At 40.0% G+C, this 24,861-nt stretch overlaps 2 protein-coding genes across 2 annotated transcripts in view; one reads left to right on the forward strand and one right to left on the reverse strand.

The window, feature by feature from the left end:
- Nucleotides 1-762: 762 nt before the first annotated feature.
- denr (density-regulated protein) lies at nt 763-24,658 on the reverse strand. The gene is made up of 8 exons (XM_041202424.1): nt 24,507-24,658; nt 16,812-16,917; nt 15,436-15,455; nt 6,956-7,040; nt 4,635-4,712; nt 2,926-3,042; nt 2,470-2,609; nt 763-1,047 (listed from the first exon to the last, which is right to left on the reverse strand). The coding sequence occupies exons 2-8, from the start codon at nt 16,906-16,908 to the stop codon at nt 1,003-1,005; spliced, it is 582 nt and encodes a 193-aa protein (XP_041058358.1). The 5' UTR covers nt 16,909-16,917; nt 24,507-24,658; the 3' UTR covers nt 763-1,002.
- Nucleotides 24,640-24,861, forward strand: part of ccdc62 (coiled-coil domain containing 62) — a 46,383-nt gene continuing 46,161 nt past the window's right edge. The window contains exon 1 of the mRNA XM_041202420.1: nt 24,640-24,753. The gene's annotated coding sequence lies outside the window, so the exon portion shown is untranslated. The remainder of the gene's footprint in view (nt 24,754-24,861) is intronic.

The following is a 24,861-nucleotide window of genomic DNA, read 5'->3' on the forward strand; positions in this document are numbered from 1 at the left end:
TGACAGTTACTTCAATAACTGCAACCATTTTTTGGGCTACAGGGTGGCCTACAGCAGTCCCACCTATAGCATGATGAACTTGTCCAGGACCAACAACAAGGGATCCAGTGGGGCCACCATCATGGAAAGCAGCAGCCACACTATATGCAGATCTGACTACAGCAAACCCGATGCTTCACAGGCCTCTCTCAAGGGGAAATAATGCAAAACATATAGCAGCTAAAAAGAATGGCCAGCTTTGCGCTAGCACAGAAACACCAGGGGAGACTGAAGAATTGTGATGGAACTCATCATTATAGATCTTCCAGGACAGCAGAATATTTATGTCAGACTCTCAGAAATTGAAGTTTCTTTTTGGCCTCTGTGCCATTGCTTCTAATGTGAAATGTATTTCTTCTTCCAGGAATGCCATAACCTTACAGGCAGGCACCCAATACAGAAACTAGCCATTTTTTGCCTTTCCCTCAATATCAATCTTTAGCTCCTTAGGTGACATTTTAAGGTTATTCATCGCGATAGTGAATTTAATTGACCTTACTTATGTAATTCTAATTACTAGAGCCACTCATAAAAGAATGAACTAAGCGAAAGAGCAATTAAACTCCTACAGGACAAGAATTCTACTTAAAGAATTAATGTGTCCTTATGGCAATTGCACGTATGGACAAAATTCACATCCTTGTGCTGTCTGGTAGGTGTTACAGAACCACAATGTGGTGGATATAAAAACTCAGGTGAAAACAAATCACAAATATAATGATCCACAAGAGATCAAAACAGATATTTTATTAAACTAGGGATCTCTTTAGTGCACACAATGTTTTTCTTAAAACATAATCCAGAAATTTCACAGGAGCTTTGGCAACCAAAGTACAAGAAAATAGCCTCAAATCATTTGAGGATGTTTCACTACAGAGGATGTCTTTAATAAAAAGCCTTTTTATTGTTTGGCCAAATTTATCTTGCCAGTTGAATTGAACAATAAAAGTGCAGACTACTAGGTCACTTCTTCACTTCCCCGAGATCTTCAATGGAGTCATCATCCACCTGCAAGAATAATCTATAGTAAGTTGAAGCTTTTAAAAGTACAAGAAAATTGACAAAGTAATAGCTCTATAATTAGTATTGCTTCATGTAGGGAGGCCATATAACCAAGAAAAAAATGTTCTGCAAGTTTTAATGTTATTAGGTGTTAATTACTGCTATACTCTCAGCTGATGAAGGAGTTATGACTGAGAACAAGTTTGATGACCCAAGACAGCAAATCACGTTCAAACCTTACACCAGCAGATTTTCTGTGGTGCTGCTTATGTTTTAATAAAGCTCAGCTTCATCCCCTTACAGCCTAACCTCAATGAAGTTTGAATCTTGCTTCCAATTTCCATTCTTCCCTCACCTTCACATAGCCTGTCTCCTACTATTCCCTTCCATTCCTCCACTTCTATCTCTGGAGATTGACTGTTAACTTATAACAACTATAAGTCCAATGACCCAACAGCTATTTTATTCCACCCTGCTCCTTATGAGGACACTATTTAATTTTCCCAGTTTCTTTGTCTCCTATAGATTTCCAGCACCCGCAGTAGTTTGCTTTTCAACAACATATTTCTACTGCTGAAGGACAGCTATATAGACTTCAATGTAGAAATGTTGAAAATACTCAGATTTTTAAAAAAAATTCTTTCACAGGATGTGAGCTTGACTGGCTAGGCCAGCATTTATTGCCCACCCCTAATTGCTCTAAAGATGGTCTAATTTTTCTCACCTAACTTTTCTCAGTTCTGATGAAAGGTCACAGACCTGAAACATTAACTCTGGTTCTCTCTCACAGAAGCTGCTGGACCTCAGTATTTCTTGTTTTTATTTCAGATTTCCAGCATCTGCAGTATTTTGCTTTTATTTGGTTAAATATGTCACTTTAAGGACACAAAGTATAAGTGCTTGGCCTTCCTGGGTCAATTATTTAAGCCACTCTTCAGGTCTTTGAAGATTGTGTCTTTCTCAGAGCTAGATCCTCTGAACTAAGAAAGGAGTTGAAAATAGTTTCCTCAAAATAACATTCATTTTCCAGTTTTTCATTTGGAAAAACAAATACAATAATTTGTACCTACAAAAATCAATACATTTTCTGTAAATAATTAACAATTACTTAGCATAAACCAAAAGTAGTATAATTACCTACTTTTATCCTCTTGGTCTCCAAGGTAAGTTATATTCTCTCATGTAAAATCATATAGCCAATCGTTATTTTAATTTGAAATTTTCTCTCCTACATTTGAAATACCAGCTTAGAGTCATTTAGAAAAACAAGCACCAAATTCTGAAGATAGCCTTCCAAGGTGTACCCTGGGTAATGCATGCTAAGAAATTCTTCAGAGCTTCACACATGCACATTGTGCTATCATGGGAACTGCAGGCATTAACTAAAATAGTCAAAAGACATAAACTTGCGAAGGTATGTCATCTTACCTCAGGCCATTTCTCTTGAATAACATCCATAATATCATCTGTAACATCACCCTGAATTGTGATTTCATCTTCTCCTGTAACTGATGCTCCACAGGAGAACTTCTGAGCAAAGAATCTCTGTGCTTCTTTTAGCTCTATCTCTGTTTACACAAAAGAGATGCATCAGCAATGATGCCAACCAAATCTATATTCCAGTTTTAGAACAATGATGCCAGGAATTAAGGGCATCAATTTGATTGGGCATTTAATTCAGTGCTGAGTCAGCTTGTCCTCTCCATATTAAATTTTTACAAGATGCCTTGGTTCTATGGCTATGTATTTTAGACTGGGGAAAACAAACTATAGTAACTGGAAAAGAATTCTACCCATGGAATATCCCAATTCAAATTTTTCATGCTCTCCATACCGCAAGAAAAAATAAAGTGACATTAAAACAAAGCAATTGTAAATACTTGCCAAAAGTTGCAAGGCCACATACTCTTGTTACATATTTCTTTTTTGCTCTTGGAATTTTGGCTATTGTAACCTTTTGGGGTGCTGTCTTCTTTTTTTGTTTAATTATACCTCTGCCACCTAAAAAAAAAGTTAATATGTACTTAGAACATGTTTGCCAAAATAGGAGACAATTCCTAGGACTTCTCTTGCTTTATATGGATGGATCGTACATAGTAATTTAACAAGCATACAAAGAAAGTCTGACATATTCTTCAGATTATCACAAACACTTATGGAATTATGTTCTACATCTTCATGTCACATTTAAAAGGTTATAGATCTTGTCACTATTTTCTTGTGTCAATCACATTGTGCACATCATATGTTAAATAGAAGCATGGCACCTAAGTAATCTGTAAAAATAACATTGTGCATTCACATTTGTTGTGCAATCCCAAATGTGTTACAAAGAGAAATGTCTATAGGTTTGTTGCTGGGGCTTGCACTGATCACAAGTAGGCGGCCTTGCTTGCAGGCCTCCCTTATGCCTCAATGAGTTTATCCAATAGACGGTGAGTCCATACAAGAACAGGAAGGTCAGGATCAATTCAAAGTCTGTGGTAAGTTTGCTGATTGTAACTCAGGAAATGGTAGTGGAACTACAATGGGCTTAGTGCCTTGGAATGGGAGAGTGAAATTGGTGCGGGTTCCCCATTTATGGTTATGATCTTATATAAGTGCTTAAGTATGGTTGTTAGGTGACAGCAGGATTGGGTTGACCTTGTTGCCTGTCTCTGTACTCAAATAGCCAATATTCACTATTTAGGCTTCCACTTGAATAACGGTCACCTGGGCAATGTAGTGGAGATAGCCTATTTATGGAAACATATCTCAAAGGTGTCAACACATTCAGGGGAAAAAAATATAAGGATTGGAAATAATTGTGTGGAAACCTAGAACATCCGATTCTAAATTGGTCCCTTTTGAGTTCTTTGCAGAGATGTTGCGGCAGACTTCAAAGGGCTAACACATTATCATTGGTATTTAACATGAAACCAAGGCAGCTGTAGAAATAGGCAGTTTTGACATTAAGGCAACAATGTTTAATTTGGAAATAATCAGCTGGTTACTAATATTTGCACCAGTGATTAGATGGTTTTCTGGTCACCAAAATTCCCAGGACCTCTCTGGAACCTAGAGTTGCTCAGTTAGATCAGAATTACCAAAGGAGAAGAAGAAACGAAAAAAGAATGGAATGCAGGGAGTAGAGCCTGAGAGCACTTGGAAAGTGCAAAGAAGGTTTAATTAAATGTGTTAGTTGATCTACAAACATGGGTGGATATATTAAAAAAGGTCTAAATAGTTCTGGGTGGACAATTACAATTAAATTCAGTAAATGTTTCAAATTACTAAAAAGGCAGGATAGTGATCTTCTCCACCAGGAAGCACGTCACATGTCTGAAAATGTCCATATCATCCAGAAGCTATAATATGATTCTTATTCTCAATACTTAATGTCACAAGCTTTGCAAAAATCCAAGCTAGTGAGACAGGTACGTAGTTAATTTAAACTGGCAGATATGCTTGAAAGGCAAGTACTTCAAAGTACTTTTTATCTAAAAATCATCTCCTATGACTAATGAAGATGGTGGCGTGTTATTTCCAGTTTGGTTCCCAGAAATCAAGCTACTTTTAAAATTATGAGAATTTAAAAGAAAAGACACAGTAACCTCGTCTTTGTTTCTTCTTTTCTTCTTCCTCGCCCACTGGCGGCTCCCCCCCTCCTGCATCTTGTTGTGGGCATTGATCTGTTGTTTCAAATAAAAGAAAGATTGAAGTAACCTTTTGAATTCCCATTGAGAATTAGAAATGACAGCTAACCACAAAGAAAGCAGATGCAATATAAAAATCGTTTCAGGTATAGGTCCTGATTTTTTTTGTCCTACACCTTGAGGCATGGGGTCTTGTTGGCCAAGACTGCTCATGCAATCAGCTGTAAATAAAAATGATTATTTTCATCAGAAAAAGGTGAAAGTACAACTGGAGGAGTTTCTAAAGATTAGAAAAAGCAACTATTGAAGTTAAAGATTCAAAAATAGAGTCTTACAAAAGCTACTGTACCAAAAATGGAAGGCACTAGGCCTAGGAGGTATGCATCCCAGAATACTGAATGAGACTGGGAGATGTGTTTGTTGTAAGTGGGAACTATGCCAGTGAACCAGAGGTTGCAAATGTTACACTCTGATTCAAGAAAGGGAAAAGGATAAACCAGGAAATGCCAGGCTAATTAATCTTGGCTCTGTTATTAGTAAACTTCTAGAGTCATAATAAGGGATAAATTAGTGCACACCAAAACGTGAGTTAAGCCAGAACAATCAACATAGGTTGGAAAAGGTCAAGTTGGCCTTGACTAGATGAAATGAATTTTTTGAGAAAATCATTGGATCTAAAAATAAGGGAATCAGATGGATGTTGTATACAAGTTCACAGGGTACAATATAAAAAATAAACATACAGGCACTTATTATTAAGGGCATAAGGGGTTTGAAGTGGTCAGAAAACCAAGAGAATTATTTTTTTTTTCCCCCAGAGTGATAGGATGTGACTACTGGTGCTACCCAGGAATCTGTTCACGATCTTTTGTTTTTTCTTATATATGATTGCTTTGGCCATAGACAAAAGGGCATCATTTTGAAGTCTCTTGATCCATATGGAAAGTCATTTTGACTCAAAAGGATAAAGAAAAAATAGCTGAGCTTCACAATTTGGAGAGGATGTTCTTTCAACATGCATGAACTGGTTGGGACAAACATCCTGTTTGTGTTCCAATTTCCATGTAATCTACGTTGTTGATCTGTGATAAACATCCTATATATGTGCACATATTTTGGACACAAGTACTGATCAATTTGAAGATTCAGATAAAACAGATGAATAAAATCAAAAATAGGTGAGGTTTGTTATCATGGAATTAGATATTATTTATAAGGTTAGATATTATACATTGTAGCTACTAAACATGCACCAGCAGAGCTCCCATCTCATAGACAAGTTGGTGGATTGGGCAGACAAGTGGCAGATGAAGTTCAATGCAAAGAAGTCTGAGGTGATCCACTTTGGCATGAAGAATCTGGAGAGACTGTATAAAATAAAGGGAGAAACTCCAAAGGAGGTGCAGGAACAGAGGGACCTCGGTGGATATGTGCATAAGTCATTGAAGATGGCAGGGCGTGTTCAGAGAGCAGTTAATAAAGCATACAGTATTTTGGACTTTATTAATAGGGACATTGAGTACAAGAGTAAGGAGGTCATGTTGAACTTTTATAAGACACTAGTTAGGTCTCTTCTGGAGTACTGCATCCAGTTCTGGGTGCCATATTTGAAGAAGGAAGTGAAGGCATTGGAGGGTGTGCAGAGGAGATTCATAAGAATGAATCCAGGGGTAAAGAACTGTGATGCTATGATGATATAATGGAGAGGTTGGAATTGTGTTCCTTGGAGAAAAGAAGGCTGAGAGGAGACTTGATAAGAGGTATTCAAGATCCTGAGGGGTATGGACAAGGTGAGAAACTGTTCCCTCTCAAGAGAAAAATCAAGAACTAGAGGGCATAGATTCAAAATAATTGTCAAAAGGAGTAAATGTGATGTGAGGAAAAATTTTTTCACCCAGAGGGTGGTTTGAGTCTGCAACAAACTTCCTGAAAGGATGGTGGAGGCAGGTTCGATCAAGCTATTCAAAAGGGAATCGGATTGCTACCTGAAAAGGGAGAATGTGCAAAGTTATGGGGATAAAGCACGGGGGTGGGACTAAGTGGAATGCTCTTTCAGAGAGCCAGTGCAGACCCGATGGGCCGAATGGCCTCCTTCTGCACTGTAGAGATACTGTGATTAGCAGATACTATATGTATCATATGGACCATTATTACGAAATGATGTTGTACAAATTACAGTATAAACTTAATTCTGCGTCTTCCCAGGAAACTCAGCAACTGCATTCTAAATCATTAATCCTATATACTGAAAAATATTAGAAATGTTATTTTTTTGTTACCTATACTGAGTTTTGCAAATTCCTCTGGACAATTCTTTTCCAGCCATTGTCTACACTTGGTATACTGCGGCATGTATTCACAATACTGTAAGAAAACACATGTATGAAATCATTCAAGGAACATGATTGAGTTAATGAATGTTTCCCTTTCAGAGAGTCTTTCCTTCTGTCTGCCATTGCAAGTCCTGAAGAAAGAATTGTATCAATATTGACTGAATGACAGAAAACATACTAACAAATATTTGTCTGCCATCAGTGTGATACATTAGGCTGAGTGTCACATAACTTTAGGAAGATGCAATAGATGCTGCAATTCATCATGAAGATCAGAGTATCAAATTATGCCAACACTCAAATATATCATAAATGAGGTCCTTGGGCTAATACCTTCTTCCTCCAGCACCAACTGTTTAGTTCAAAAGTGTGTAAAGGGAGGCAGAATGTATTGCACTTAACACCCGAGTACCATTTAAGCTCAGCAGATTTTCATTTTTGATTACCTTTAATTTTGTATAGGATTTAACGGAACGTTTGTTACTAATTTTCCCATTAAGCCACAGCAGAAGTTGTGATGTAAAAAGCAGAGCAGCAAACAGTTAAGTGAACTATCATCTGGTAGAAAGGAATGAAAAATCGTCATCTAATTGGGAATACCTCTATAATTTATTTTATGGATATCAGAAGTTTAAATAAACAGGTGGGAAGGGGAAAGAGGGATAATTACAATTTTTCCAAATTTTGGAAATCTTCATGGCCTGAATCTTCTGGTCGGCGTGTGGGGGCGGGCCCTGCTCGCTGACGTGTAAAATGACATGCGGTGATGTCGGGCTTGCGTCCTGATGTCACCACGCATCGTTCCGATCATCAGTTCGGCGGGTGCGCGCCAGAATCGGCTGCGTGCCTGCCAAACTGTCAAAGGCATGTTAAGGCTATTTAAAGACTAATTGAAATAATTAACAGGGCTGCCCGTCCAACCTTAAGGTTGGGCATTTTTCATGGAACCTCATCCAGGGGTGGTTGAGGTTTCGTGAAAGGTTTATAAATTCAATAAAAAGTTTTAGTGAAATTTATTGAAATGTTCCAGCTCATATGACATTGTCACATGAAGAGACATGTCTGAATAATTTTAAAAAATCTTTTTTTTTCAGTTTTCCACGATGAAATTAAACTCCCTGAAGCAGCTCCGTGCCTCAGGGAGATTTCTGTGCCCTTTCGCGCGAATGTGCGAAAGAGCGCAGGGCCGACTCTCCCTCCTCCCCCCACTTGCACAGGTAGCCTGCCCGTGTAAAATGGCAGCACGCTGCACCCGCCCAGCCCACACGATGGGCAGAAAATTCTCCCCCATGTTTTAAACAAATATCTGCCATTTCAGGTTTCCGTGTTCTAAGCAGTTACTAAGATCCCACATCACCTGTTTATTACTCAAATGGTGCAAGATTTAAAAAGGCATATTGCTGACCTCTAGTGGTATAGGCAACCTAGCTATTTGAAGAAGTGGTCACAAGAAATAAATTGTGTCAATGTAAATTAACTTGGTAACAATATGTCATAAATTCATAAAAATATAATTGGAAAATACAATAGCTGTAATTCATGTTTGCTATATGAATACATAAACTTGTCCTAACTAAATAGGTAACAAAACAAATGGCGGAAGAAATGAACAAATATTTTGCTTCTGTGGGTCACTATAGAGAATACAAAAAACATTCCACTATTAGCTGTAAATCAGGATGTGAATGGGAGAAAGGGACTTGGTAAAATTGAAATCACTAGGGAAATGGTACTGAGCAAATTGATGGAGTTGCAGGCTGTCAAGTCTCTAGGTCCCAATGGGCTACATCCTAGGGTCTTAAAAGAGGTGGCTAATGAGGTAGTTGATGCACTGTTCATTTTCCAAAACTCACCAGATTCTGGAAAGGTTCCATCAGATTGGAAATAGCAAATATAATCCCTCTATTCAAGAAGTGAGGGAGGCAGAAAACAGGAAACTATAGGCCAATTAGCTTGATGTATGTCAAGTTATTAGATTCGACCATTATGGAGGTTATAGCTGGTCACTTAGAAGAGCTCAAGGCAATAGGGAAGAGTCAGCAGGATTTTGTGAAAAGAAAACCACGTTTGACCAATTTATTGGAGATTTTTGAAGGAGTAACATGCACAGTGGATAAAGGGGAGCCTGTAGACGTACAGTACTTGGATTTCCATAAGGCATTTGATAAGATGTAACATTAAAAATGATTATGGAAAAAAAAAGTGCATGGTGTAGTGGGTAACATATTAGCATGGACAGAAGACTGGCTGACTGGAGTCCCATAGGGGTCTGTACTGGGGCCTCAACTTTTTATGATTTACATCAATGACTTAGATGAGTGGAATGAAGACATGGTAGCTATATTTGCAGATGATACAAATATAGGTAGGAAAGTATGTTGTTAAGAGTACATGGGGAGGTTGTAGATGGATATATAGATAGGTTGAGTGAGTGGGCAAAGATCTAGCAAATGGAGTTTAATGTGGGAAAATGTGAGCTCTGAAGAAAGGTCATGCATGGATTCGAAATGTTAACTTTGTTTATCTCTCTCTCACAGATGCTGTCAGACCTGCTGAGTTTTTCCAGCATTTTCTGTTTTTGTTTCAGAATTCTAGCATCCGCAGTATTTTGCTTTTATAAAAGTAAGGATGTTATACTTCAGTTATACAGGGCATTGATGAGACTGCACTTTGAATACTGTGTGCAGTTTTGGGCTTCCTTATTTAAGGAAGGATGTAAACGCATTGGAGGCGGTTCAAAGGAGGTTTACTGGATTGATACCTGGAATGAGTGGGTTCTTATGAGGAAAGGTTGGACAGACTGGACTTGTTTCCACAGGAGCTTAGAAGAGTGAGGGGTGATTTGAATGAAATATACAAGATCCTGAACGGCCTTGATAAGGTGGATGTTGAAAGGATGTTTCCTCTTGTGGGCGAGTTCAGAACTAGGGGGCACTGTTTTAAAATTAAGTGTCGCCCTTTTAGCTCAGAGATGAGGAGAATTTTTTTTCTCTCAGAGGGTTGTGCAACTTTGGAATTCTCTGCCTCAGAAGGTGGTGGAGGTGGGGTCATTGAATATTTTTAAAGGCAGAGGTAGGTTGATTCTTGTTAGGCAAAGGAATCTAAGTTATCGGGGTTAGATGGAAATGTGGAAATCGAAACACAAGAAGAAGCCATGATCTTACTGAATGGCAGAGCAGGCTCGAGGGGCCAAATGGTCCACTCCTGTTCCTATTTCTTATGTAAAACAGAAGGAAAAAGCAAAATCAAGAAAGTAAAGTACTCTGAATGACTGAGAAGTTGACAGTCAGACATTCCCCATGAGTGAAAAGCAAATTAAGTAAATATGAATGTATAGCTAATGAATGGTTTTATCTAAAACCAAAGAAATTCATACAACAGTAATAAAATCATTTTTTATATATAACAGTGAAAAACCACTAAGCCCTACAAACCTATCCCTTTTAAGAGGTCAAGGCCAGCTGCTCCTCTTCTCACCACATTCATCAATTTCTTTTGTCCAGAAACACATCCAGTTGCCTTCTTGACCAATATTTTCTGCACTGCATCAATGGCCTTCCCTGGTATTTTACTGCACAAACCTACTGGCTTTTTGGTCAAAAAGCTCTTACTTCTGACTTCCTATAGATATTTTTAAAAATTTTATTCCTAGAAATCATCTAGCTAGTCACAGAATGGAGTACTGGGATTCAACACTACTACAGTTACATAAATAAAGTACAATAGGAATGAATGAATAATCCATCACTCTGCAACCTGCTCTTCTGGGGTACTCATCATATGCTTTACTATGTAGCTTCGAATAAACTGACCACATGTGGAAATTTTAAAGCCAGGAGACATAAACAGCATGTTAATGAGAAAGCACAAGCAATTTGTTAATTTTACATGTACTGGTGCTTCATTAAAGTAAGCATCTCACAATAGCAATTTCTAGTTTTCTCTGAAAATCAGAACAGAATGAGGCCTGAGGCAGGACACCAGGAAATGTACTGTTTTACTTACACCTTTACAGGCACGATTGGTACTGGTAACTCAAGAAAGCTTTGAGAATCTGAATTGCATCAATGACTTAAATGAGGGGAATGAAGACATAGTAGCTATATTTGCAGATGACACAAAGATAGGTAGGAAAGTATGTTGTGAAGAGGACATGAGGAGGTTGCAGATGGCCAAAGTCTGTTTTTGTAAACAAGGCTGGATGTTAGTGGAAGAGGTGGAGGGAGACCAAAAAAGGACACCCATATATCAAGAAAAATTATGTTTTAATATTTCACCAATAGGAAACCATATTCTAATTATTGCAGCTACTTTGTCCTTTATAATTTTAAAGATAATACTCGAGGTACATTCAGGAGAGGCAATAGCATAGTGGTATTGTCACTGGACTGGTAATCCAGAGACCCAGGATAATGCTCTGGGGACCCGGCTTCGAATCCCATCATTACAGATGGTGGAATTTGAATTCAATAAAAATCTGGAATGAAACATCTAACGATGAGCATGAAACCATTGATAAAAGCAAAATGCTGCAGATATTGAAATAAAAACAGAAAATGCTGGAAAAACTCAGCAGCATCTGTGGAGAAAGAAACAAAATTAATGTTGCGAGTCCATACGACTCGTAAGAGATAAAGAGAAGTGGAAATGTGATGGATTTTATACTGTTGAAGAGAGGGGGAACAGGTATAGGTGACAGCTAAGGAAAGATTGACAAAGATGTCATGGACACAAGACAAAGAGACTGTTAATAGTAGTGGTAAAGAGTGAAGAATATGCTGTCATTATGTCATATGGACTCGAAATGTTAACTCATTTTCTCTCTCCACAGATGCTGCCAGACCTGCTGGGCTTTTCCAGCATTTCCTGTTTTTATACCATGAAACCATGTTGATTGTTGTGAAAAACCCATCCGGTTCACTTATGCCATAGTACCTGGTCTGGGAGTCATCATCATCGACTCCGGACCCGATGAAGTCTCCTGGCATCAGGCCAAACATGGACAAGGAAACCTCCTGTTGATTACCATCTACCGCACCCCAGCCCCCTCAGCTGATGAATCAGTACTCTCCATGTTGAACACCACTTGGAGGGAGCACTGAGGATAGCAAGGGTGCAGAATGTACTCTGGGTGGGGGACTTCAATGTCCATCATGAATGGCTCAAAAGCACCTACACAGACCGAGCTGGCCAAGTCCTCAAGGACATAGCTGCTAGACTGGGTCTGCAGCAGATGGTGAGGGAACCAATAAGAAGGAAAAACATACTCGAATTCATCCTCACCAACCTGACTGCTGCAAGTGCATCATGTTGTGTGGCACTACCACCATGCTAAATGGGATAGATTTTGAACAGATCCAGCAACCCAAGACCAGGCATCCAAGATGCTCTGTGGGCCATCAGCAGCAACAGAATTGTACTCAACCACAGTCTGTAACCTCATGGCCCGACATATCCTCCACTCTACCGTTACCACCAAGCTGGGGATCAATCCTGGTTCAAAGAAGACTGCAGATGGACATGCCAGAAGCAGCTCCAGGGATACCTAAAATGAGGTGTCAACCTGGTGAAGCTACAACACAGGACTACTTGTGCGCCAAACAGCATAAGCAGCAAGTGATAGCTAAGAGATTCCACAACCAACAGGTCAGATCTAAGCTCTGCAGTCTTGTCACATCCAGTCATGAATGGTGGTGGACAACTAACAACTCACTGGAGACGGCAGCTCCACAAATATCCCCATCCTCAGTGATGGAGAAGCCCAGCATATTGGTGCAAAAGATAAGGCTGAAGCATTTGCAACAATCCATCTTGGCCTCTTCCAGAGGCCCCCAGCATCACAGATGCCAGTCGTTAGCTAATTCAATTCACTTCACATGATATCAAGAAATGGCTGAAGACACTGGATAATGCAAAGACTGTGAGCCCTGACAATATTCTAGCAATAGTACTTGTGCTCCAGAACTTGCCGCACCCCTAGCCAAGCTGTTTCAGTACAGCTACAACACTGGCATCTACTCGACAATGTAGAAAAATGCCCAAGTATGTCCTGTACACAAAAAGCAGGACAAATTCAATCGGGCCAATTACCTAGGAGTCTATTCTCGATCATCAGTAAAGTGATGGAAGAGTGGAAGGGGTCATCAACAGTGCTATCAAGCGGTACTTGCTTAGCAATAACCAGCTCACTGACGCTCAGTTTGGGTTCCACCAGGGCCACTCAGCTCCTGACCTAATTACAGTCTTGGTTCAAACATGGACAAAAGAGCTGAATTCCCGAGGTGAAGTGAGAGTGGCTGCCCTTGACATCAAGACAGCATTGACAGAGTGAGGCATCAAGGGGCCCTAGCAAAACTGGAGTCAATGGAAATCAAGTGGAAACTTCTCCACTGGGCGGAGTCATACCTAGCACAAAGGATGATGGTTATGGTTGTTGGAGGTCAATCATCTCAATTCCAGGATATTACTGCATGAGTTTCTCAGGGTAGTGTCCTAGGCCCAATCATCTTCAGCTGCTTCATCAATGACCTTCCTTCCATCATAAGGTCAGAAGTAGGGACGTTCACAGATGATTCCATAATATTCAGCACCATTCGCGATTCCTCAGATACTGAAGCAGTCCATGTCCAAATGGAGGTCTGGACAATTTCCAGGCTTGTGCTAACAAGTGGCAAGCAACATTAGCGCCACACAAGTGCCAGGCAATGATCATCTCCAACAAGAGAGAATCCAACCATCGCTCCTTGACAGTCAATGACATTACCATCACTGAATCTCCCAATATCAACATCCTGGGGGTTACCATTGACCAGAAACTGAATTGGATGAGCCATATAAATACAGTGGTCATAAGAGCAAGACGGAGGCTAAGAACACTGCAGCGAGCAACTCACCTCCTGACTTCTCAAAGCCTGTCCACAATCAACAAGGTATAGTCAGGAGTGTGATGGAATGCATCGATGAGTGCAGCTCTAACAACATTCAAGAAGCTTGACACCTCCAGAACAAATTGGCATTCCATCCACAAACATTCACTCCCTCCACCACTGACAAACAGTGGCAGCACTGTGTACCATCTACGAGACACATTGCAGAAATTCACCAAGCCTCCTTAGACAGCACCTTCCATGATCACTACCATCAAGAAGGACAAGGGCAGCAGACACTTGGAAACCCCAGCACCTGGAAATTCCTCTCCAAGCCCACTCACCATCCTGACTTGGAAATATATCACCGTTCCTGGGTCAAAATCCTGGAACTCCCTTCCTAACAGCACTGTGGGTGTACCTACACTACTTGGACCGCAGCGGTTCAAGAAGGCAGCTCACACCACCTTCTCAAGGGCAATTAGGGATGGGCAATAAATGTTGGCCTAGCCAGCAATAACCACATCCTGTAAATGAATTTTAAAAACTGACCTTTTATATCCTTACTTTTAAGATATGGTATAAACAGAATCTTTGATTCATATCCTATGCATGGCAGCATGAAGTCATGAATAATTTATCGCATAAGTCTTCACACTTGGGATATAAATCATACCTAATGGGATGTCTTAAAGTACAGTTTACATATACACTGAGTCTTAAGTTTAATAAGATTGAACATTTGTAAAGCATAAAAAAGGAGCTAAATGTAGATAAGAGCAATCTGAATAATGAGCACCCTCTCCCCAAAATCTTAGCAAATAAAAACAGAAATATTTAAAATACAGTGGATTCTTCCTTCTGCTGAGAATCAATGTTTCAAGTTCCCTACACACAGCACGAAGCTGATAAGTATATATCGAAATGTGCGATCTGACTCACACAGTTGTAACATCAATGAGTGTTTTTTTTCCCTCCTGATTTTGAATGCTGGTCTCTAAATTTCCCAGCTTGCAAATTCCTGAGTACACTTTAGTATTCAGCTGGCATCAAATCTTTGAGGCAGGGACACCTTCAGACCTATATTCAAGGCTGAGTTATTAACTATCAGATTGTCTTGTAAAGCTCTAGATGTATGATTTCCTAGTGAGCAAAAAGCTGAAAGTAAATAATTTCTATAAAGAAAGAAAATAATTCCTACAAGAAACTAAGCATTAAATATCCCAAAGGTAATAATGTTTGCTTTAAAAATGAAATTTGTTAGGATGGGAGCGAAGTACTCCTTCTAATACCTCCATTCCCCATTCCCAACCATCTCTACCAACCAACATTTCCAACGCCCCCCACCAAGTACTACAGCTGTATAGTACATAAACTGTAGAGTCCCACATACAGACACTACTTAAATTGCTCAAACATGTTTCTGTAAAAGCTAATTAATATTGTTTTTAAATCAAAATAGAAGGAAAGAGAAATGGGTTAAATTAAAAGGGGCACAACAAAAAGAAGAGAAAGTAACCAGAAGATATAAGTACATTTGATGGAATTAGTTCCACTTACCTCTGTTGGCAATGAACAGACTAGAAAGAGGAAAAATACAATAGTAACTATTCACAACAATTCACAAAAATAAGCATACTTTTCATGACATTTCAGAACAAGTAAAATACAAAGAGTTAAAAGTCCTTGCATCCGATTAAAGCGATTAACTGAAAAACTGATTTAAAAATATTGAAGAGCTGTGTAAAATAAATAAAACTGTATAATGCTGTAAATACACAGAAGCTCTATCAGTAAATGCAGTTTAAAAAGGAAAAAGCCCTGAACTCAAGATTTAATTCAGAGTTGGGACAAGCAACAAAGTGATTTAGTAAGTCATATTCCTGGATATCTAAATTTTCATAAAATAATAACTTTTAAATCTATTTTCAGAACTGGTGCAAAGTGAAGCTGTGAAAAGAGCTCATGTCTAACAGTGAAAACAGTCAATTTTGTGATCACAATGGGTGAGATTTTTTTTACCTCTTGACAGAGAGATCAAGATAATCTAACTCATTATATTGTTAACAAGTTAATGTAACTTCACTGATCAACTTTGAATGCACGTTTTTTGGCTCTAGTATTAAGCCGCTGGCATTAACTACTTCTTAAAAAATTACATAAAAAACATTAACTTCCTACTTGACAGCATCATCACATTCAATTCAATTTTTGGTATTTGATTCTATTCAGAGTTAAACTGTTGCCTATAATGTGTTACTTCTGTAACTTTGCTTTAAGCTTTGGACTTTAAAGGTATTGAATATCTTTTCCATTTTGCTCCCCATCCCAGATCTATGTATCTAACTCCAGCCAATAAGGCAAATAGTTTGAGCTATAACTCTACCATGAATCTTGCTGTGAGCAAATACAGCGATGCAAGTTAGACAGTGAGTGATGTAAATTGGAACTAGGTCACATTCTCATCTTCTGCCCTCTGAAATCCATTGGCACTTCCCTATTGTCCAACAAACTGGCTAAATTCACTGACAAAAACTTTCACAGCAAATTGAAAGCATCCGTCCATCTGCAATGTAGGACTATTTTATATCTTCATCCATCTATTCAGCCAAACTTCTTCCTAAATAGGAGGTGGATGCCTGGGAGGTTCCTTTTGGCATGTGGAGTAATAGTTAAATTTAAGGCATAAGCCCATAATCTTGGAGGTTGCTGACAGGCTATTGAATCATTTCGGACACTATTCCCCATCAGATATAAAGAATAAGGAGTGTAACATATTAACAGAAATGCAATTATTTAAAAATGTCACTGATAATATCGATGAAACCTAGAATGTTTTATCCATATTAACTTATTCCATCAAAATAACAAGGTTTCTCTAACTACATTTGTACTAAAGAGCAGGCAGGACAAGTTTTTTTCTCTGCCAAACTTACTTCCACAGTAAAGTACTTTTAATGGACATTGTGTCTTATTGCTGGTTGGTTTTGTTTCTCCTTTGTTTTCTGAGTCTGCATTTTCAGTAGTGGCCATGTCATAAACCTAAATACCAGTAGCAAGCAAAGAACAGGATTAACAGTATTTCTTGGCCTTAATCAAATATATTTTTAAGTGCAAGATTCATTAATAGAAGACCCACAAAAATGTAATTTGTGCATCGCACCAGTTTCCAGTTTCCGACATTAAACACTGCCCCTGCAAAATGCAATTGAAATTTTCAAGTAGATTCACAAAGGATCAAGGGATACAGAAAAGGTGGAGTTGAGGTACAGGCCAGCTGTAATCTGACCGAATGGCGGAATAGACTCGAGGGACTGAATGGCCTATACTTATTCCCAGAACTGGAAACTGTTTGCAGGTTCATAAAATGTGGGCATCAAATATTGTTGCCCATTAGATCTCTCGAAGTTTGTAACTTTAAGTGTTATTGGCAGCACTCCTTAAATACTACAGGATCCAAAAGCTAAAGGATAACGCAAAAGGGGACAACAGAAGAGAACATTGCAGCTAAAAATGAAGAATTTACGTTGCTTAATTAACCAGACACACAACAAATTAATTAAAAAGCAAAGTACTGCAATGTTTGGAGCCTGAAATAGAGACAGAAAATGCTGGTATAGTCAGGCCAGGGCACATCCATGAAGAGAGTTAACATTTAAGTATGATGACAAAAGGTTATCAACGTGAACTCTATTTCTCTCTGCAAAGATGCTGCCTGACCTGCTGAGTATTTCCAGCATTTTGTTTTTATTTTACAACAAATTACACTTATCACTGAAAAAGTACTATTATTCAAATCAAAAGAGTGTGGAACACAGACATGCAATGACTGGAATTGAATTCGCACAGTGAGACTTGGAAAAGGACTTGGGAGTACAGTAACAATAGATACATCACTTACAATGCCCAAACAATGTAACAAATCAATTATACAAGCTAAATGAATGCTAGGATATATAGGCAGACCAGGATAGCCAGATTACACTTAGAATACTGACTTCAACTTTGGTCAGTTTGCTGCAAAAACTATTTATATTAGAAATAATGTGTAAAAGGTAAATTAGACTAATTCCCAGGGGTAGAGGGGATAAGTTATGAGAAAAGATTAGCTAAATTTCGGGTATATAACAAGGAAAGATGTTCAATTCCACCCTGTTCGCAGCAGCAAGACTGCTCTGGTTAAAGTTACAAAGGCCATGAGCTGTGATGGTGACTATGAGCATTATTCTCTCTGCAGTGTTTGGTATAGTTGACAATTTTCTTCCATTATCCAGATCTGTGGCACTTCCCTGGTATCACTCTCATTTGCAGCCAGCACATTTCCAACACCCTCAAATTAGTTCCTCAAGATTCTATCCTCAGCTCCCTCCTCTTCCCTATTTACCATGCCACTGCACAGTGACATCATCTACAGGGACAAAATCAACTTCCATATGCTGTTGGCATCCAGCTCTGGCCACCTGCTCAGGTTGAAGGAAACAGGGTGAATCCTGGCATCCAGTTAGACCACATCATCGTTTCAAACACTGCATCACATCTATCACCAATACTGCTCACTACCAGTTCCACAATGTTGCCCATCTCTGACACTATCATATCCCACAGCTGGAGAAACTCTTATCTACATTGTCGTCATCTCTAGACTTGATTTCTTGAATGGTCTAATTGCCCTCTCATTCTCCACCCTCCATACACTCCCAACTTTTCAAAACATCATGCCTGTATACTGCAACAAAAACAAAAATTGCTGGAAACAATCAGCAAGTCTGACAGCATTTGTGAAGAGAAAGACAGAGTTAACGTTTTGAGTCTGCATGACTCTTCTTCAGAACTAAAGAGAAGTAAAAATGTGATGGAATATATACTGTTTAAGGGGGTAGAGCAGGTGAAGCTGGATAGAAGGCCAGTGACAGGTGGAGGCAAAGGAGAGATTGCAAAAGATGTCATAAACAAAAGGTCGAAGGGATGTTGATGGCTAAAGGTGATACTGGCTAAAGGAGGTGCTAATGGAGACGTTAACAGTATAAAGCAGAATGAGCAATTGGCAGGTGGCCCTAGTGGGGGTGGGGTGGGGGGAGGGGACCGTGTGGGGAAAAAAGATCCAAATAGGCTAAAATGTGGGATAAAAAAATGAATGGAAATAAATTTTAAAAACAATAATAAAAATAGATGGGATTTTTATTAAAATTAAAAAATAAATATTTTTAAAAAATGGATCTTAAAGGGTGGAGATGGAGGAGAGAGTTCATGATCTGAAGTTGTTGGACTTAAATGTTAAGTCCGGAAGGTTGTAAAGGGCCAAATCGAAAGATGAGGTGCTGTTCCTCCAAGTTTGCGTTGAGCTTCACTGGAACATTGCAGCAGGCCAAGGACAGACATGTGGGCATGAGAGCAGGGTGGTGTGTCGAAATGGCAAACGACAGGAAGGTCTGAGTTATGCTTGCGGACAGACTGAAGGTGTTCCGCAAAATGGTCACCCAGTCTGTGTTTGGTCAGTCTGCATTTGGTCTCTCCAATGTAGAGGAGACTGCTTTGGGAACAGCGAATGCCTGTATACTGTACTCATTTTGTCCTACTTGTCGGTCATAATGTCCTAACTGGCCTATGTTGGCTACATGTTCAAAGCATTCATTTAATCTTGGTTTGCTTCAACTTCCTCCATGGCACTGTAATCTTCTTCAACCTTATACTCTCACCTGTACCCTTCAGCCCTCCAACTCTGGCTTTTTGCTTGCTCCTTCTCCTGCTGCATCCCCACCCCCCAACTGTCCTTTGTCAAGGCATTGGTGGTGAGTCTCCAGGTGCTTCTGCCCTCCTCTAGAACTTCCTGCCTAACCCTTTTGCTTCTCCACTAGTATTTCCACTATTACAAACCTTCTCAAAACTCAATTCTTCAATGAAGCTTCTGATCAACTCTCACTCTATGATTCATCATCCACTCTTTTATTTATTTTTTCTTCCCCCCCACCCCACACCCCACCCACCCTCCTGTGAAGTGTCCAGGGATGTTTTACTACTTTAAATACAATTGGTTGTTCTTTTCTACATTAAAAGTACTACATAAACGTAAGCTCTTGTTGCAAAAAAGGGATTTCAAATATCAAAGAGTATAAAGTAAACCAGATTATCACATCAAAACCAGGAAAGTAGGATAGAAAAAAAGGATTGAAAGCGAATTTAGAACAGACATTGGGAAGATATTGGTTAAATGGCGATAAATTTTAAAATAATAACATGAAATAATAAGAAAATCATTAGAATATTCAAAATGCAATTAGCTATGACAATGAGTAGTTTATGTACTAGAGGAAGGAGCTGACTAGCTATTTCATCCCTGACTTTTCCTCAGTTCTAACTTTGAGGGATCAATTAAAAATGTGTTCCTTCGATCAGTCTGTGGTCTCGAAGACTATTAAAAGTCTGCATTGAAGGGGTTTCTTGTTATCAATATGCTCCACAAAACAAAATCTTGAATTACAGTTGGTATTGCTTTTAATTAATTTTTCAAATAGATGTGTTCACAGTGAATCACATCAATAGTGAATCTCACTTCAATAAAAAGACTTGCATTTATTTTGTGCCCTTTACATCCTCAAGGCATCAGAAAGTACTTTACAGCAAAGTAAGCACTTAGTGCTATTGCCATTATAATGTAGGAAACTGGCAGCCAATTTGCATATGAGGTGCCATGATCAGCAATGTGATAATGACCAGTCACAGTGTGATGTTTCATTCATAAGATCGCATCTCCCAACCGTGCAGCATCTCTCAGTACTGCACTGAAGTGTTAGCTTGGATTTTAGGTTCAAGTTGCTGCAGTGGGACGTGAACCCATGATCTAGTGAAAAGTTGGCTCATTGTCCAATCTAACATTAAAGAAATTCTATGTACATGAAAACATGTGGCAAACTATTTTGTTTGAAGAAGCACTGCATGTCATAGCACAGTGACATCATCTGCAAGTGATATAATTGGGTATTGTTGCAACAATGGTGGTACAGTAAATAGTGTGGACAGGAGTAGAGAAGTTACTAAGGGATATGGATAGATTAAGTGAGTGTGCAAAACTGTCACAGATGCAGTTCAATGTGGAAAAGTGTGAGGTGAATTCAAGAAAAATAGATCAGAGTATTATTCAAATGATGAGAAGCTTGGAACTAAGGGTGAATATTTGAAAAAGGGTGAACATATGGCAGAAAGCACAGAATTCACTAAAAGCTAGTGGACAGGTTAAAAAAGTTAAAAGGTGAATGTAATGTTGGCTTTTATCTTGAGGGGATACAATACAAAGGGGTGAAAGTCAAGTTACAAGAAAACAAAGCTCTAGTTAGACCTCATCTCGTGTATTCCATTTAGTTCTGGGCACTGCATACAACAGGAAGCACTGTACTGCAGATTTCCCAAAATGGTACTGAGGCCAAAAGGGTTAAACTACGAGGAGAGGTGGCATAGACTAGAAATTGAATATGAAGGGGTGATTTACTTGAGGTGCTTCAGGTTATTAAAAGGTTTGGTAGATGAGTAGAAAGAAACAATTTCTTCTAATGGGGAGTGCAGAACAAAGGGCCATAAACTGAAAATTACAGCCATTCAGGGATGACGTTAGAAAACATTTTTCCCCACAAAGATTAGTGGGAATCTACAACTCTTCCCCAAAAACCTTTTGAGGGTAGGTCAATGGAAAATTTCAAAACTAAAATTAGGCAAGGTTATTAAACATTATGGGATCAATTAGGTTGGATGGAGCTAAGACACACATTGGCCATAACAAAACTGAAAGGTAGAACAGGCTTAAGGGGCTGAATGGTTGACTCTTATTCCTATATTCCAATCTGTATCATTGTTGTATCTTCAAATTATTGCCAAATACCTTCCATAGGAATAGAATAGTTTGAATCCTGCATCCTAAATTAAGATTTACACCACTAGCATTTATAAGAGAAAGAGAGACTTAATTTATATAGCACCTTTCAATCCTCAGGATATCCCAAAGCACATCACAGCCAATGAAGTACTTTTGAAAGGTATTCACTGTTATGTGGCAGCCAAACCTTGTACAGGAAGGACTCACAAGCAGCAACTGAGATAATCGGCCAGCTAAACTGGTTCTGATTAGGAGGGTTGCTTTCTCAGGACATCAGTAGAATTGGCTCTCATCAATAGAGTCCCTGGCCCTAACCGTCTCTTCTTCATTGAGAACTGTCGGTGTGAAATCGGCTGTCTCAATTTCTCTGTTCCTCTCACCCACTAACCTGTCTCCTTCCAAACTTGCTGCTCTCTGTTATCTTAGGTCCAACCCTGATTTTGTTATCAAATCTGCCGACAAGGGTGGTGCTGTTGTTGTCTGGTGTACTGACCTCTACCTCGCAGAGACTGGGCTCCAACTCTCAGGCACTTTCTCCTACCTACCCCTGGATCATGACCCCACCACCGAACATCAAGCCATTGTTTCCAGTACTGTCACTGACCTCATCTCCTCTGGACATCTTCCCTCCACAGCTTCCAACCTTAGTCTCCCTATCCCAGACAGCCTGCTTCTAGCTCCTTCCCAGAATCCACAAACAGGACTGTCCCGGTAGACCAATCGTGTCAGCCTGTTCCTGCCCCAAAGAGCTCATTTCTTCCTTTCTTTACTCCATTGTCTCTCCCCTTGTCCAGTCTCTTCCCACCTACATCCAAGATTCCTCTGATGCCCTATCATATCAACAATTGCCAGTTCCCTGGCCCTAACTGCCTCCTCTTCACCATGGGCATCCAATCCCTCTACACCTCCATCCCCCACCAAAATGCTCCAAGGGCTCTCTGCTTCTTCCTTGAACAGAGGCCCGAACACTCCCCATCCACCACCACTCTCCTCCATCCGGCTGAACTAGTTCTCTCACTGAAAATTTCTCCTTTAACTTGTCTCACTTCCTCCAAATAAAAGGTGTGGCTATGGGATCCACATGAACCCCGGTTATGTCTGTCTCTTTATAAGGTATGTGGGACATTCCTTGTTCCAGTCCTACTCAGGCTCCCTCCCACAACTCTTTTTTCAGTACATCAATGACCGTTTCGATGCTGCTTCATGCTCTCGTCTGTACCTGGAAAAATTTAACAATTTTGCTTCCAATTTCCACCCCTCTATCACCTTCACGTGGTCCATCTCCGACACTTCCCTCCTCTTCCTTGACCTCTCTGTCCCCACTTCTGGTGATAGACTGTCCAACAATATTCATTACAAAACAAAAACAGAATTACCTGGAAAAACTCAGCAGGTCTGGCAGCATCGACGGAGAAGAGTTGACGTTTCGAGTCCTCATGACCCTTCAGCAGAACTGGGTCAGGACTCGAAACGTCAACTCTTCTCCGCCAATGCTGCCAGACCTGCTGAGTTTTTCCAGGTAATCCTGTTTTTGTTTTAGATTTCCAGCATCCGCAGTTTTTTGTTTTAAAATATTCATTACAAGCCCACCGACTCCCACAGCTACCTCAACTACAGCTTCTCACACCCTGCTTCCTGTAAGGACTCCATCCTATTCTCTCAATTCCTTTGCCTTCATCGCATCTGTTCCATGATGCCACTTTCCAAAACGGCACTTCTGACATGTCTTTCTTCTTCCTTATTTGAGGTTCCTCCCCAACACTGTGGTTGACAGGGCCCTCAACTGTGTCCGACCCATCTCCTGCATCTCTGCCGTCACACCTTCCTCTCCCTACCAGAACCATGATAGGATCCCCCTTGACCTCAATTTCAGCCCAGCAGCCTCCGCATTCAAAGGATCATCCTCCGCCATTTCCACCAGCTCCAGCATGACGCTACCAGCAAGCACATCTTCCCCTCACACACCTTGTCAGCATTCCGTAGGGACCATTTCCTACGGGACACCCTGATCCACTCCTCCATCATCCCCAACACCCCATCCCTTTCCCTTGCAATTGCAGAAGGTGTAACACTTGCTGCTTTATATCCTCACCGTCCAAGGGCCCAAACGCTCCTTTCAGACGAAGCAGAGCTTCACTTACACCTCCTTCAATTTGGTCTACTGCATTTGGTCTACTGGTTCTGCAGACCAGGCGTCAAACATGGGATCTCCTGGTCTGTCTCACATAATGCAGCAATCATTAAGATTTCAAATAAAGTTATCAGGTGAAACATCAGAACTCCAGCCATGATCTTCAACCTCTGCACTATCCTGTCCAGCTTTGCACTTAACAAAAGGTGACAAAACTAATCGACTTACAGTTAAATTAGGGTGAAGTTTGCTGACATAGCTACAAGTCAGGATGTATCTCACCTCATGGGTTTTAGACTAATTTTGCATATAGGAAAGGTTTATTTAAAATTTGATTACTGCACATTCCAACCTATCTTGTATTATATACAAAAAAAGTTGACCTGTACACAGAATTGTGTTATAGGGCCAGAATACCTCCACTAGGAGCAAGCAAAACCTAAAGTGAACGATGCCCAACAACACATTAACAAAGTACAGGTTCTTCAGGTGAAGAGAGGAGAAATTTAAAAAAAGATGATTCCAGGAATTTATGGCCTGATTAGCACCTGGGAACTATCTTTATCCCCCAGAGTGTTTGAATGTACCCCTGGACAGTCCTTCCCTTCTTCATAAGAAACTACACAAACTCCAAACCTTATCGACTGTCGCCAGTTTCCAGTGTAATCATCTACCGCCAATAATAAAATTACTCATAAAGAGAAGCGAATCGCCTGAATGAAGCTCACGGCCAGAGCGAAACCTGCGCACGTCTTCAGGGCTTCCTGTCCCGCTGTCGCTCGGATAACACCGCGTGGGCAGCCCAGTGTGGTGCCGGTCTAGTTTCTAACACGCCGAAGCAAACCCTGATCATCCGCGAGGGTGTATTTTTTTATGCCATCGGGTAAGGCTTGGGGATAAATGGTGAATTATCGGCAGCATTTCTGTCGCGATTATTGTGCAGGCAGCTGCGGCGGGTCCTTCCGTGCCCGGTCGCTTTGACCATGGCGGC

This window comes from Carcharodon carcharias, chromosome 13, assembly GCF_017639515.1.
Source record: "Carcharodon carcharias isolate sCarCar2 chromosome 13, sCarCar2.pri, whole genome shotgun sequence".
Taxonomy (NCBI): Eukaryota; Metazoa; Chordata; class Chondrichthyes; order Lamniformes; family Lamnidae; genus Carcharodon; species Carcharodon carcharias.

Excerpts from the sequence above, each read along its gene's own strand:
- denr (XM_041202424.1), bottom strand. The coding sequence starts at position 16,908 with ATGGCCACTACTGAAAATGCAGACTCAGAAAACAAAGGAGAAACAAAA. Across the intron at positions 7,041-15,435 it reads TCTGTTCATTGCCAACAGAG|TATTGTGAATACATGCCGCA; the intron begins GTAAGTGGAACT and ends GTTTTCTTACAG. Across the intron at positions 1,048-2,469 it reads TTCAAGAGAAATGGCCTGAG|GTGGATGATGACTCCATTGA; the intron begins GTAAGATGACAT and ends TTATTCTTGCAG.